At 42.7% G+C, this 16,519-nt stretch overlaps 1 protein-coding gene across 3 annotated transcripts in view; it reads right to left on the reverse strand.

The window, feature by feature from the left end:
• DYNC2I1 (dynein 2 intermediate chain 1) overlaps positions 1 to 16,519 on the reverse strand; it is a 510,705-nt gene that overhangs the window by 160,030 nt on the left and 334,156 nt on the right. For all 3 annotated transcript variants that reach the window (XM_085631946.1, XM_085631948.1, XM_085631947.1), the window contains one exon: positions 8,197 to 8,308. In XM_085631946.1, the coding sequence (XP_085488072.1) occupies positions 8,197 to 8,308 (112 nt within the window). The remainder of the gene's footprint in view (positions 1 to 8,196; positions 8,309 to 16,519) is intronic.

Here is a 16,519-nt window from a genome sequence, read left to right on the forward strand (position 1 = left end):
CTGTGTTGGTTCCCTGACTTACAGGGCAGCAGCTGTGAAAAGGTATTGTAGCACTACAAAGGGTGGAAACACGAGGTGCTAGACGTGAGAGGACGAGACCCCCATACAGACCTAGGGGACACCCAGTTACAACTGGTGTCATAGCGGGGAGGGACTCCCTAAGCTACAATACTTGGTGCCATGGTGAAAGAAAAAGGGAACTGTGTGGTGCAAACAAATTCTCGAACTATGCTCATCTTCTCCTCACTAGGCATGAGGTGCAGACAATACCCCCGACAGAGCAAACGGGGATGCCGCAAACAGCAGTGGACCCAGCTCCATCTATTGCAGATGTTCGGTTGGCCATTCACACTACGCGCGACGAAATGGTACATAAAATCGACACAGTCGCAATTGAGGTTAATCTGCTCAACTGTGATCTCTGCAAAGTGTCGGACAGAGTAACCACGACCGAAAAAACGGTGCACACTCTACAAGAGGAGGTCCAGACTCTGCGGGACACAGTGGAAGAATTCAAGAATAAAGTGGTCAGACTGGATGACAGTGCTGAAGATGCGGAAGGAAGATCGCGCAGGAATAATTGACAATTTGTCGGATTTCCAGAAAAAGCAGAAAGGCTGTCTGCTAAACTCTTTTGGGAAGATTGGCTCACATCCACGGTAGCCCCCAAGAAACTATCCACATTTTTCACCATTGAAAGAGCACATAGGGTCCTGGTATCTTCACCTAAACCAGGCGCCCCACCAAGAGCAATGATAGCCAGACTTTTTAATTACTGGGATTGGGATGCAATTCTGCACATCACCTACACTCGGGCCCGCTCATGTTCAAGGGACACCAGATCCCAATTTATCCAGACTACACGAAACGAGTCCACGACAAAAGGAAATCCTTCTTTGTGGTGAAGCGATGCCTCAGAGACCTAAACCTTAAATACAGCCTCCTTTTCCCAGTCAAGCTGAGGGTTGAAAACACAGAAAGGCATTGTTATTTTTTTCAGCTGCGGAAGCTAGCGAATGGATGGATGCACGGGGACACACTGGAAGAGGCGGGGCCCTCTCCGCAGACTCACCTAGGAGTAAAAGTTCACACCGTCCACCGCAGAACAGGGGGTCGCAGAGTACAAGGACCCACGACAGCAACATGTGCAGCACCGGCAGAATCCGGGAATGCCCAGATGGCACACTACAGGCATCAGACACGATTCATGAGTGAGGTGGCGTGTGCAGATTCATTCCTTGTCTTTACGGCGATCGGGAGGGGGTGCCACACAGCCCATGGGGAGGAGGGCGTTTGGTTCCACTGGGGATGAGGTAGGGTTGTTTTTTCCACTCCTTATGGAAACCACTAAATATAGGTCATTGATACAAGCTATGAAACATCACATCCAGTACAGCGCTACCTGGGGGCATGGAATGGATGATAATGAACTGAATGTGGTATGGCGGCCCCCGTAAAAAAGTTGATCACGTGGAATGTCCGTGGTCTAGCTGCTCCCGATAAGCGCAGGAGAGTATATGATTATATGAAACAGTATGGAGTGGCTATAGTGGGCTTACAGGAGACACCTGTCTGGGGGCGATTCCCTGCCCTGTCTCAAAAAACGATGGAGGGCATTTATATGCCACTTCGTACTCTGGGTTTGCTAGAGGGGTCCTCACATGAGTAGCTCCTGGGCTCCCTTTTCTGCACTAACACCATATAACAGACCTTGAGAGATGGTACATTATCTTACATGGGAGGGAGCTGTGTATCATCAATGTATATGCTCCAAATGCTGACTGCCCCTCCTTTTTTTCCAATGTGATAAAAGTGGAAGCCCTGTATTTGGGGACATGTACACTGCCGACAGGGGATGTTAACTGCGACCTTGATGGAACTATGGACCGTGAGCCTCCGAGATCCCATACTAAGCCATGAATGACGGATACCTTCCATGACTGTATGGCAGGAGTACAGCTGCTGGATGTGTGGCCCCAACGACATCCAACATTGCGACAGTTCTTTTGTTATACCCCTGCCGCTGGTACCTTTAGTAGATTAGATTACTGGCTACTTTCGGCTGAAATGGGGCCTGATGGGTCCAGGTTTCTTTCCGACCACTCACCTGTCCTGCTTAGCCTACACGGTTCACAACCCCCGTCGGCCATACCCCTCTATAGACTCAGGACTGAGGCCCTTTCGGACCCTCCATATGTGGCAGTGATCTCAGAAGCACTAAAACATCGTATGGGGTCAGACAACAATTGCAAAAAGATATTTCTAAACAGGAAATAGTACTGGGGGAATAAGAGAAGATCATTCCAGAAGCCCCAAACAAGCTGAAAGAATGTCAGGTAGCATGAGAAGCGATGCTCCAGGACTTGCATAGATTAGAAAAACATTGCGCGAAGACAGATATTGCATATGGAAGGTGATAAAACTGGTGCCCTACTAGCACGTTTGATTAAGCAAGAGGTAAATGCGAACCCCACTGTACAAATTAGGGACAGACAAGGGAAGGTGGTATTCTCACAGACTGCAATCGTGGAGGTGCTAGTGGACCATCTTGAGGAAGTGTATGCACAACGAGCTTTAAGAGATGACCTGCCAGGCACGACATTACCGGTAAAGCGTAAATGGGACGTCATGGTGGAGGAGCCGCTATCGGATAGGGAATCGGAAAAAGTTCAGGAGGGAGTAGGCACAGTCAGCTCTAATGCCTGCTTTAGGCTCCTACAATTCAACATCGTATACCAAGTATACCTCACCCCGAACACGCTGCGTACAATTTACCCTACTCGTAGCGATGAATGTCTGAGATGTAAAACACAAGCGGCAGACTTCCTTCATATGGGCTGGTCGTGTTTACAGCTGTGCCCTTATTGAGACTCGACAGTCACACACTTACAAAGTGAGAAGGGCTGGATAATCCCCAAAACGATCTGACAGGTGCTGCTTGGTGTACTCCCCACCCCCAAAAACAAAAAGCTGAGCAGACGCTTTCTAACATTGGGTCTAGTGACGGCAAAAAGGCGCATAGCTTTTAAGTGGCTTAGACCCCGGCCACCACAGGTGGGGGAATGGAAGAGAGACATGAACGAGTAGGCAACTGCAGAAAGAGTGCGTATGAAACTAGTGCGTACGGATGAAAAATTTCAAGAGACATGGTCTCAGATGTTAGCGGACCTCAGTGAGGAGCAAGGCTCAGGAATTCAGGAATCAGGAAGTGAGATGGGGGCTGCCACGGAGAGGAGGGATCATGACAGGCAGATGGCATGTGCTAATGCTAAGAAATGGTGATTGATGTATAACAACTATGTACATAGAACATTGATATAGTGGTTCATATGGGAGATGGGAACAGGGAGGGATGGGTGGGGTGGTTAAAAAGGTGAATTTGGCATGCTCCATATAGACATCAGGAGATGTATATTAAGTGCATGAGATATTATGGAATGGGTCAACGAGCCGGATGGTGGTTTTTTCCATGTCAGTTCTCCTTGAATTTGAAGATGAGCTCTTCCCATTGTGAAACTGTGTTATTCTATTCTCCATGGATCACAAAGCGGGAGGCCGGGGGGTAAAGACTTCTGACAGAAAATATTTGATTGTCCCGGATGTCTGTGTGATATCATACATGCCAATAAAGTTACATTAAAATAAAAACGTTTCCTGTCACTAGACATGCACAAGCTTAATATCATTCCAAAAATATTGTAGGTCCATAATACTTTTATGTCAAGAATGTCATGGGACAGATTACTGCATATAAAAAATAAGGTGTTTAAGTGTTTAATATTGTTATTAATACATTTGTATATTTTTTAACTTTTTAAAATATTTTATGTTTTTTACTTTTTGTGTTATGCTTATTTTAATCTTAAATATGTTTAATTATTTTTTAGTAAGATTTATTTTTATATTTGCTCTGGTAGTATATTTAAAGATTTTCTTATTTTATTTGAATGTATTTATGTATTAGTAGATTGTTGGGTTTTAGGGGTGTAGGACAGGAAGTGATTTTAATATATATTTTTTTAATAGTTTATACATAGATTATTTTAGAATTTTTAATTGTGTAATTTGAAAATTATTTGATTTATACATTATTTAATAAATGAGTTAAAAAAATATAAATTATTTTAGCTGTTAATTGAATAAATAGGTTATGGATTATGTCAATTGTTTTAATAACTTAATAAGATATTGCAGTATGTAAGAGAGGTGCAGGCTCAAGTAGTTATTCTACAGGATACCCATCTGAATAAACAAGAATGCGAGGGCACCAATAAGACACAAAAATGGATTAAGCAGATGTTTTTACAGATCGAAATTTCTACATTAAAGGTGGAGCAATTTTAATTAAGAAAGAGGCAAGCATATCAATTAAAGACAATTTCTCTGATAAACTGGGTATATGGATAATTACGACCTTGCAAATAGATGATCAGCAATATACACAAGTGGGTTCTATAGACTAAATATAGATGAGGTTGAGCCCCTCACAAAAATCTTTTAAAATCTTTTAGAATGTTCTTCCCCTATTATAATGGCTGGGGATTTAAATACTATAATGGACATTACTTTAGATAGATTAGTTGGGAGCAGATCCATAACTGCCCCCAAAAGGCAGGCTTATATTAAGAATATAATGGGCAAGTTAAGCCTACGCGGTGTATGGGAGAGAAAGGGCCAGGACTGGTCGCGGCTACACCTTTCATAATAAAAAATGTGGTCACCATTCCAGGATAGATTTTTTTCTAATAGATCAGACCATAATGGACTAGGTCCTGGAAGTTAAGCATATACCCGCACATCTTTTAGACCATTCCACAATATTATTACAACACAAGCCCAAAGTGATGAGATGGACCCCGGATTGTTCTCTCTTGTTGGATCAAGATGTAGTAAACATATATTCGGGCAGAGGCCAAAGGGTTTGTTAAATATGATATAGGAACTGCCCCTCCACATATGGTATGGGACTCGTTTATGGTGTTTTAATGGGGAAACTTGCTAGCATATCTTCCTTTAAAAATAGACAGCATAGAGGGGAGGTTAAAGCACTTGAAACAGAATTATCAGAAGTACAAGACTTATGTTTAACATATCCCACTCAGAGCAATGAGAAATTAGTCCTAGAATGAAGGTGTCTAGAACTGAGGGAGAAGCTCAACTTTATTTTGGAGGCCAGAGTAAAGAAAGGGTGGGAAACGTGTGAGGCAGTGAGTGAGTATGGGGAGAATCGTGGGATTTGCTGGCCTGGAAAATCAAAACTGATTCAGTCCGAAACACAATCAGGGAAATTAAAGAGAGTGTGTTTACCCCCACTCTGAACAGCAAAGATGATATTAAAAAGGACTTCCTCAGTTTTGTGAGTGATCTATATACAGAAGATAAGGTAATAACTCAGGAGCTGATTAATGAATGGGGTGGCGTTAGGCTACTAAGTAAACTTAGTGAGGACAAAAAGGGGGACTCGAATATCGATATCACGCAATCTTAGCTTGTCAATAAGGACTAGTAAGAAAGGGAAGGCAGCTGGCCCAGATGGGCTTCCAATGGAAATATACAACATATTGGAGGACATCATATTACCAATAATGACAGATTTATTTTGGGGGATTTTTGAGAAAGGGCATGCTTTTTCCATCAACCTGGAATGAAGCCACTGTCACCCTAATCCTTAGGCCAGAGAAGAACCCAGTGTGTTGTGAATCATTTAATCTAGATCACTACTAAATAGTGGTTATAAAATCTTAGCCAATGTACTCACTTGACGGTCGAATCAGGGGGATCAAAGGGGCTTCCTAAGGAATAGATTCCTTTATGAATTAACACATGCCCTGATCAGAGCAATTGATATGGCTACCACTTTTAAGATTCCATTAGCAGTATTAACTCTAGACACAGCTAAATCCTTCAATAATTTGAGCAGGGGTTATTTACAAACAGTGTTAAAGCAGTGCAATTTGGGAGAAGATTTTTGAAGACCTGATATATCAAGCTCCCAGAGCCAGAATACTGATAAACGGCAATCTGACCTTGCCATTCTTGGTAACTAGAGGTTGTGCTCTATCTCTGCTCCTTTCCAATTTATATACTGAACCTTTGGCTTGTAAGATCAGGCAATAGCCGGCAATTGTGTCCTTCATTTGTAATGGCTGGTGCATAAAAGTTTCATTATATGCAGATTACCTCATGATTTATACTTCAGATCTGCAGGCCGCCCTTCAAATTAATGAGTGACTGACAACAGAGTTCAGAACTGTGTCTGGTTACTCAGTAAAACTTTAAAAAATGGAGATAATGGCTTGGAATGTTTCAATGGGTGATGTCCAGAGAAGGAATGAGATTAAATACTTAAGCCTGAAAATTACACAAGACCCTGAGATAAACTTCTCTAAAGATATGGCAGAGTCGATCAAACAGATGATCCGTAGCTGGGCTATACCAGCACTAAAGTCCTGCTATCTTGTTAAAGGCCAGAGCTGAAGCGGGCATTTAATGGCCAGTATAGCCCACTAAGGCGGGGGGGCTATAAGTCTATATTAGGTTATTACTACTGGCTATATAATACTGAAATTGAGGACCGAAAACAATTCTTCACAAACCCAATGAATGAACTTAACTTTGGTAAAATACTCATAGCTGTTACATGTATCTATGTATGCATGGCTCAAAATTTTATTGTGATGACAGCAATGGACGAGGGACAAATTAATGTCACTTGAGATTAATAGCAAGCAAAAATCATGCAGAATGCAAGTAAGAATATTTGTTTTCTTTTATTATAATTTTAGAAAACCTTATAATAAATAGTAGTATTAAAACCATTGCCACATGCAAGATTCATTAGGTAATTTTGCTTCCAGAAGGAGCCATACAAAGATACAAAATATCACTACATTTCTCATTTTTGTAAAACATATTATACATGTTTAAAACACACAGTATTACATTATGACCGTTTACAAGTTTAGAATGGTTGTTATAGTTTATACTCGCCCTTTTCAAAACTTTGTTTTTTCCAGGCATCAAGCAATAAAGTAAAATACATTATGTGCTGTGTACAGATTTAAAACATTACCACATCAGTTCTAAGTAAGGTATTTAAAGACACGAACTGATAACTTTAACACTCTGTTAGTGAAAAATCTTAAAGTTTAGAAAAAGACAACAGCTTTCGAAGGTGTTATTTAGTTTATGTGTTTTTACATTGCGTTTTTTAAAAATTGTATTTATTAATTTTACTCATAAACCAAAAGGCAATTTTGCAGCAGCAGGGACATGCCGTGTCGGTGTATCTGCAAATTACATATTTTTAACAACCATCACATCAAATCAAGAAAATATCCATCACAGGGAGACTATCCCTGACAAGACCAAAGCAGCTCCATACTGTGTTAATTGTTGTTGCCAAGCAAGCCCTTTCTAATTTCCTTTTGCTTCTAGCTTTTCACATAGCGTTTATTAATATCTTATTAATTTAGATTTTGAGTGTTAGATCTACATTTGGTCTACTTACATTCTTATTTTCGCGGATGCATAGTCTATCAATCTGTAACAATTTAAGGATATTTTTAAAAGGAGATTGTCCAGAATTCCAATAATTGCTACGATAACTTAGAATACCTTGGATAAAACCGAGATGATAAAGCAACACAGGATTAGCTTTAATATTTGTAAAATTAAATTGTTATTTTATAGGACATGCACATAAAATGTGTGCTTGTTATTATAAACTGAGTTTAGTTACACTTCCATGATTTTCTTTGACATGTTAATTTCCAAATTAGTAGTGTTCACACATATTGTCTGGACATACACAGCTTATCTGAAATACTTTATTTATCACAAGCGTCTACGCAGTCACAACCTGCTAATCTTCACCATTAACCCTCAGCTCTTTCAGAATTCAACAGTCCTTTCTGCTTACTGCATTCAACACAGCATGTTCAATCTCTCTCAGAATACCATCCATGCTCTTAAGGCTGCATGATGACTGACGTGTATTTTAACTTTGCTGTTGTTCAATAATGGTCAAGCCTTTCAGCTGCCATTATTAAAAATATAGCAATTACTTAAATTGTACATTTTTGCAGTACTTCTATTTGATTGAAACGAAATTCCTATTTAAGAGCTCTTCAGCTTTTTTTTTTTTTAATATGGCACTTGTCATCAATATAGATGATGAAGAAAATGGTTACTCACCTCCAGATACTCTAGCCCCCTCTCCGGGGTACTGGGTCCATTTTTCTTCAGTCTCTATCTTTTCCGTTTGAATGTCTTGTTCGACTGAATCGTCATTGCATTGAACATATGCCTGAAACAGATACAATTATTATGAACCACACCATTCTATTCATTAGAACTATAGAGATCAAGTACAATAGATAGAACTGACAAAAATACCCTCCCAGCAGACCTGACATTCAATAGAGTAGAGCCTGCGGAAAGCACGGGCATATATTCACGTCTGCCTGCCAAATGTCAAAAAAACGGAAACATCTCGAACCCAAGCGATAACTGTGGCTGTTGAATAGGTGGAAGGTGGTCTCCGGCACGCAGGAGGATCTTTTTATCCAAAGAAGGGTTTGATGCAACGGACAATCCATTGTTACTATGTCTGTTTTTGAACTGCCTTTTCATTCTTGTCACCAAAAATTCTAATGAAGAGCTAATCATCTCCCTTCGTTAGTCCTGTTAATGCGGAAACTAAAGGCCAGCAGTGGATCCAACCGAAGTAGCCTCTTCTTCTTAGAGGGATTTGGCAGAGAGAAGTACATGGGAGCATGACAGAGTGCCGCATAAGGAAGGGTTACACCACTTTCAGACCACAGAATTCATGAGCCCTAAGTATAATGTCAAGGCCAGGAAAGGAGCCCTTCATTGGCGTTTATGGATCTCTCCTGTGCCTTCGACTGAGTGGACAGGGATATCCTATGGGATATTCTGGGTCGGAGAGGGGTTGAACCCGTATTATTGCACATTCTAAAGTGCTTACATCAAGATATCCAAATGAGGGTTCAATATTCAGGTAAACGAGATGTCAAGCAAGGTTGCATTTTAGTTTAGTTCCTGTTTTATTGTATGCCGATGACACGTTATTAACCGCATGAACTGCAAATGGGCTACTATCACTTTTAAATTGTTTAAACCAATTCATGCAAGAGCAGAAGCTCAGGGTGAACCATAAGAAATCCTATGTAATGACCTGCAGCCCAAAGAATACCCGCACAAAGAAATGTTGTTATTGAGGGAATGGAAAAGACTAAAGATTTAAATTATTTAGGTTTATGTTTAACGAGAATTTGTATTGGGAAATATTAATTACCCAGAGGAAACAGGGGATGGAGGCTTCTTGCGCTACAACTTCTAGTTTTGCAAGTAAGGTAGGACATAAGCCTGTTGCAGAAATGGTCATGCTGTACAAACGTAAAGCTCTCAGCGTGGGCACTAATATGGAGCTGGAGTCTGGAGGTACACTGCAAATAAGGCCGGCCCTGCAGAGAGTAGAGAAAACATTTCTGAAGAGGCAACTAGGGACCCCATTAGCTACAACGAGTTTCATTACTCATAATGAACTTGGGGTAGGATTCCCGGAAGACAGGGTAGGGCTTACCCCCATTCAATTATGGACAAAGATTTGGTCTACTGAAGAGTTAGGTTTTACTCAAAGTATAGTTAAGAATTGCGTTGTGCGGAATAACATGTTAGTGATCCCTTGGCTCAGATATATCAAAAATACTCTGTGTGACATAGGATTGACTGACTACTTCATGGATCCTGTAAAAATTCCCCCTCTTTCAAAGAGCCAAGTAAAGGAAACGTTTATTGCAAACAAGTAGGAGACTATACTTGTAAATATGCTAGGCTCTGTTATGGTTCAATCATGTGTTTCATTACTAACTACAGAAGGGATGGAGCTTTACCTGACATGGGTAAAGGAATCGAAGCTCAGGCTTTAGCTCACTCGGCTCCAAGTGAACAAGATCCACTTTTTAGTGGATTTTCCTGTGCCCGGTACCTGGTTTCTAAGGTATCCATGTTGTCCCAGTGATGGGAGATCCCCTCAGTCTACCAAGCATTTTATGCTGTTTTGCTCTCTATATTGATTCATTATATTAAGTGGGAGATCTTTTAATAATCATTAGGAGGGCTTACTTTTACTTCAGCGCATTGAGACTCTGGTCATGTGTTATTCAATTTTGAATTTTATCACACAAACAATTAAAATGGGAAGAAAATATGCAGTGTAATTTGAGTGCTGTTATTTTTTAATATTGAAGTATACTTTGTGATAGAGCGTTTTATGATGAGTTTTATAAAAAAAATCCTTTTTTATTGGCCACAACTTTTTATTTTCTGTATTTTGTAATAGGGGAGTACAGCAATTCTGATGTGTTATAGTATTTATTGCAATAAGATGCCTTTTGACCCTGTGTTTTAGTGATTTATTTTGCGGCTTTATGGTCGATTGACCGAATAAAGTTGTTTGACTGACTGAGTCCTAAGTACCAGCTTTGCAGGGAAGAGGGTTGTTTGAGGATTAACTATGTATGTAGCTCTGAGTGTTTGTATCATAGAAAGGAGTGATTGCTTCACATCCTGCTGATACTGAATGTGTATATGCCCACCTGCTGTAGGAATATGAGCAGACTCCCAACTCACTCGAAAGGGGCCACCCTTGACTGAATCATCTCCAAAGAATCAACAGTCAAGCTTATCTCTATAGACCCTTGTGACTGGTCTGACCATCACGCCATTTCCTTCCTACTACCTGGCACCCACAAGTCAAGGGCACCGCAACTGGTGATTCCTAAACGCTGGATCGGAGACACAAAGAACCTGGACCATAGGGAACTGGAGGCGCGCTGCAAATCTGACCTCCCCACCCCTCGCATAGCACAATGGTCAGTGACCTCAACGTTCACTACTCTGCGACCATATCGATCATTCTGGATGACCTAGCCCCACTAAAACTGAAAAGAACCCAAATCAAAGACAGAAACCCATGGTTCACTGGACCCCTCAAAAACGAGAGGAGATCCCCATGACTATCTGATAGAATCTGGCGACAGCACCCCTCTGCCGCACATCTAAAACTTCTTCGCCAGGCCAGAACTGGGGAATGCAAAGAACAGACCCTGCAAGCTCTTCGAGCTGGTCAAACAGCAATCTAATAAACTGGCCAAATCAGCGAAAGAAACCCCAAAGACTCAAATATCATCCGAGGAATTCTCCGCTTTCTTCGCTGACAAAATCACAGCCTTAGGTAAGGAAATCAGTTCCGCCACATACTCGCAACCCCTTCCTGACCTGCCTCCACCCTCCGCGCTGTCCCCACAGGCTTCACCTAAAAATCAAGCTCACTGGACCGACTTCAAACTCTATGACGAAGATTCCGTCTCTAAAATCCTATCTACTTTAAACCCAAACAACCATTTTAATGACCTGCTCCCCTCCAACTGCCTAGCTGCCGCCGCTTGAACCATTATTCCTAGCTGGACGGCAATAATGAATCCCTCCATATGGCAGGGATCGATTCCTGACTCTCTGAAAGCCGGGCAAGTCCTCCCCATCTTGAAAAAGCCGTAGATGGATCCAGCTTCCCCTGACAACTTCGGGCCTATCTCCAACATCCCCCTATTAGCCAAAGTGCTGGAGAAGTGTGTACAACAGCAGCTAAGTCAACATATCAACACCTTCCACCTACTCGACGACCTCCAATCCGGGTTCAGACCTGTGCACAGCACTGAAACCACCATGCTCCACATCGTTGATGATGCCCTCCAAGCCCTTGACCAAGGCAAAACCTGTCTCCTAATCCTCCTTGACCTATACTCGGCCTTCGACACGGCAACCATGAAAACTTACTCGAACGCCTCAAACTCAGGATGGGTTTGGATGGCTCTGTGCTAGAATGGAAAAACAACAGTTGATGGACAGAATGCAGAACAATGTCATACATTCACCCCAGTACAGAGATCTGGGCCTAAATCCATAGTTTGTTTGCTCACCATGCCATTCCAGTTTGAAACCAGCCAAATGCAAATCAGTCTTGACCCTGTACCTCATGGGAACTGTCCAGCCCGAACTGCCAAGCCAGGTCCTCCCTGGACTGGAACCAAGCATCCTAGGACCGGTTTCGGGGTTTCACCCCTCTTCAGCCAGGATAGCTTGATTCCAGTGGCATGGAGAGCACGGGACTCACGTCTGAGCATACCCGTCCCACTCGGGGTGACAAATGCAAAAATGATTCAGGTCCTTCCTCCAAAACCGATCACAGAGATTCCTAATCAACGGCAACCTATCTGCTCCCTCTCCAGTCACAGATGGAGTCCCCCAAGGATCAACCCTGCCCCCCCATCCTCTTCAACCTTTTCCTTGAATCGCTTACCGAAATTCTGCGCACTGCGAATATCTCCTACCATATGTATGCTGATGACACTCAGATCTTCTTCAAAACTTCATCGCTCGAGGAGATCCTCTCCCTGAACGAAGCCCTGAAACTGACTGTACAATGGCTCACCTCCAATCAACTCAAACTTAACGCAAAGAAAACCAAATTTCTCCTCATTTCCCATCCAAAAACCAACCCAGAGATCCAAATATGGATTAAGGCTTTCACAGCCTTAAATTGCCCACCAACCATCGTGGACTTGCCAAATCCCTGGGTATTACCCTTGACAGCAACCTGAACATGCGGGACCACATCAACTCGATGGCCAAAGCAGCTAGATTCCACCTGAGTTACCTAAGGAAACTGAAACCCTTTCTCGATGCTCCTGACCTTAAAATGGCAGTCCAAGCGCTAGTCATCTCTAGACTGGAATATGGCTGCTCTACCCTCTCGGGTTTACCCAAGATCTCCCTGGCACCATTAAAAGCCTTCCTCAACGCGGCCGCCGGACTGCTTACCGGCACAAGGAAATTCAACCACATTTCTCCACACCTGAAAGCTCTGAACTGGCTTCCTCTCGAGGCAAGAATACAGCTTAAACTAGCATGCATTACACACAAGGCTTTATACTCAAACTCCCCCGCATATCTTGCACAGAAACTTGTGGTTTCGGGAGGTACCAGAAACTCTCGGTATTGCTCCAGCCTGCACGTTTTCGGAAATAAAAACCTACAATCGGGCCTTCACTGGGGCCGCTCCAAGAATATGGAACTCTCTCCCATCCGCCATCAGAAGAATCCCTTCTTTTGCTCGTTCAAAAAGAATGCCAAAACCTTTCTCATGGGCAAATTCCTCCTTTAAATTCTGCCTCCAAACACCTTTGAGACCCTGATCTACTTCCGACTATTGCCTTCCTCAGATTACCCAGTCACCCCAACAAGATACCTGGGGCCTTGTCTTGAGTATTTGTAATAGTAAAATATACATACGTGTCCCTCTATCCCTCATGTAGCCTGCAATGGGGCCCTGTCTTGAGAAATTGTAACTGTATACTGAACACATGTGCCCTTCTATCCCCCTATGTACCCAGCACCCCCGCCTCTTAATCGATTGTTTATTCCTGTGATTCCAAGCCTTTTTTTTTTACATTGCTATGACTCCTGTAAAGCGCTCTGATACCCTAACGGGTCAAGTTCGCGCTCTATAAAACACTAAGGGCCAGATGTAGGCAGCCCAATAGCGAGCGCAAATGCTGAAATTTGCAGAATTTCAGTGTTTGCGATCGCTATTTGGGTACTTGCAATGTAGGTAAGTTTAAACCTACTCGCAAAATAAGGAATCGCAAAATTGCGATTCCTTATTCTGCTCAAGCATTTAAAGAATCACAATTTGCAATTCCCTAAATGCTATGCGGGTAGGCATTGCAAATTGCGATTTTGCCTTAAGGAATCGCAAAATACCACCAACTTGAAGTTGGTGGTATTTTGCGATTTCATTTCATAAAGCACTTTTTGGCTTTTTACAAAGTGCCATGTGGCACACATACATGCCCTTAGGGCATGTATGTTTGCCACATGTGCACACATGCACATTTCAGGGGTGCAACAGGGTGTCCTTTTGGAACACTTGCACCCTTGAAATTGCGCCCGCAATTTGCGAGTGCCTCTTGGTGACTCGCAAATTGCGGGCGCAAATCCTATTCATTCCTATGGGCCTCGTGGCCCATAGGAATGAATGGGATGGGATTCCTTAATTGCCAATCTCAATTTGCGATTCGCAATTAAGGAATCATAAGGAATCGCAAATATTTTTGCGATTCCTACCTACATTCAATTTTGCGAGTCCTTAATAGCGATTCGGTAAAAATCGCTATTAAGGACTCGCAAATTTGAATTTACCTACATCTGGCCCTAAATAAATAAATAAGGCTCCTGCTTTGCTCACAATTCACTGTAAATGCAACCATCACCACTGCCATGTTATGTTGTGTAAAAACGCCAAATAAAGATATTTTAATAAACTAAGTCTGTAGCTCAATGATATGATATGCTGAAGTGCTTGCAATGAGAAACATAGTTTCAGTGTTAAGAGACTCCCTGTGCAGAAGATCAAATGGAGCACACAATGGGAAAGTGATGACTAAATTGAGGTTCCACCAGGGTATAATGAAGGGAGCTGAGAGAAACACATGAGAAACACATTGCAATGAGTAATTCAAATAAGGGAAACTGATCATACAAAGAAATGGCAACATGCCCACAGCATAGCCTTGCCGGGCCAAGGATAACACAAACAAAAGGACATTACATAACTTAGGCTGGAGAGGATAAACCTGCTTTCCCACGCAATAGGCAATGAACTTGGACCAACAGTCTGAATAGATCGAATTTGAGAAAGGGTGGAGAGTAGCTAAAATGACATCCATGACCTCAGACAGCAGAAGGGTGGACAATAGCTAAAATGTAATCCACACCCTCAGACAGCAGATAGAAACTGCTCAGCTGGTTCTACTTAATCTGCACACATGGAAATGAAGATTCTGGAGGTGCAGAGGCAGTGCTCTGCCCTGCTGCTGAGACATCAGATCCTCACAAACAGAAACCAAATAGGATTCCAGATACCTAGGAACTGAAGGATGGAGTACAAGATCCTCCTTGCTCCTTTACAGGCCATCAGAAGCATCTGAGGTTGGTCCTGCCTTACCTTTATTCAGGACTTGTGGGATCAGCTGCAGTAGCGAACATGCCTATTGTAAGCCGAATTCGGAAACTTTCTCATAAAGACCTTGAGTAGGATAGTCTAGAGGGCTGAAGGTCAGACAGAGATTGTTTACGAAGGTAGTTAATACAGCTACTCAGGGAACCTCCACCAGGCAAAGACACCCTGTGCTACTTTCAGATGTAAACGTCACTCCTGATTATCGAAATGGTGCATGATGAGTTCATCTATCTTGATGTGGAGGCCTCCAGTCAGGTGACTGAACATCAGGGACATCCCATGAAGTTTCAGCAACTGCCACAGCCTCTGAGCCTCTAGAAAGTGGGCACTCCAACCTGCTTGTTGCAGGACCATATGACGGTCATGTTGTTCACCAGTACCTGGAGCGGTCTGCACTTGATGGAAGGCCCAAAGGCCCCGAGGGGCAGATTAATAATACACAGCTCCAAAAGGTTAATCTGATGGTGCTGCTACATGGCAGACAAGAGTTCTCTGAGCTCCACATACTCCATGTGGTCTCCTCAACCTAAAGTAAGTACATTGGTCACCACTGAGACAATCAGAGGACAAGGGAGCATAGTCTGCCACATGTCAGAATGTTAAATGACACCCACCACACTGAAGGTTTTTGCCTTCCTTGGCGTGAGTTGTGAATTCTCACCATTACAAATCCTTGATCCAATGCAGACAAAGGTTCCATTGAAGGATTTGCACATGCCTACGACTGAGGCACCAGAATAATGCAAAATACCAGAAGGCCAAGTAGTTTCACAACTGTTAAAGCTGGTCAGTAGCTCTCGCTTGAAATATCAGGATCACAGCCCAAATGTCTTGGACTCTCTTTCAGGGTGAAGTATCCAGATTTGTCCCAAAAAAGGGTAGCCTCTGAGAAGATCGAGGATGGGACTAGGGCACATTGGCTGAAACATCAGAGTAGACAGCAACAGTACCGCCCTGTTAAGGTGGTCCATGACAGGAAGAAATGAGCTTACTTTCAACAGCAGGTCATTGAGGTAGATGAAAATCCAGATCAGCGACTTGGGAAAATAGGCCGCTACCTGACCTTTGCAAAAACCTGAGGGGCCATATCAGGCCAAAGGACAGGACAGTGAATTGGAAATGGTTCAATTACACGACAAACCGTAGATTCTTCCTGTTGGACTGCAGGATTGGCACATGAAAGTAAATGTCCTACAGGTCCAAGGCCAGCAGGACCTAACCAAGCACTGCCGTTTTACGATGTTCCCTTATGATGGAACATGTTCTACACTATGAGGTAGAGAACAGGTCTCAGGTCCCCATCTTTTTGGGGGACCATACTTTGAGTAGTAACCCATGAACCTCTCATGGTCATGTGTGAGTTTGAGCGCTCTATTCACTTCTTTGAAAAGAATAGTGGCATGATTCAATGAC

Source organism: Triturus cristatus, chromosome 10 (genome assembly GCF_964204655.1).
Source record: "Triturus cristatus chromosome 10, aTriCri1.1, whole genome shotgun sequence".
Classification (NCBI taxonomy): domain Eukaryota; kingdom Metazoa; phylum Chordata; class Amphibia; order Caudata; family Salamandridae; genus Triturus; species Triturus cristatus.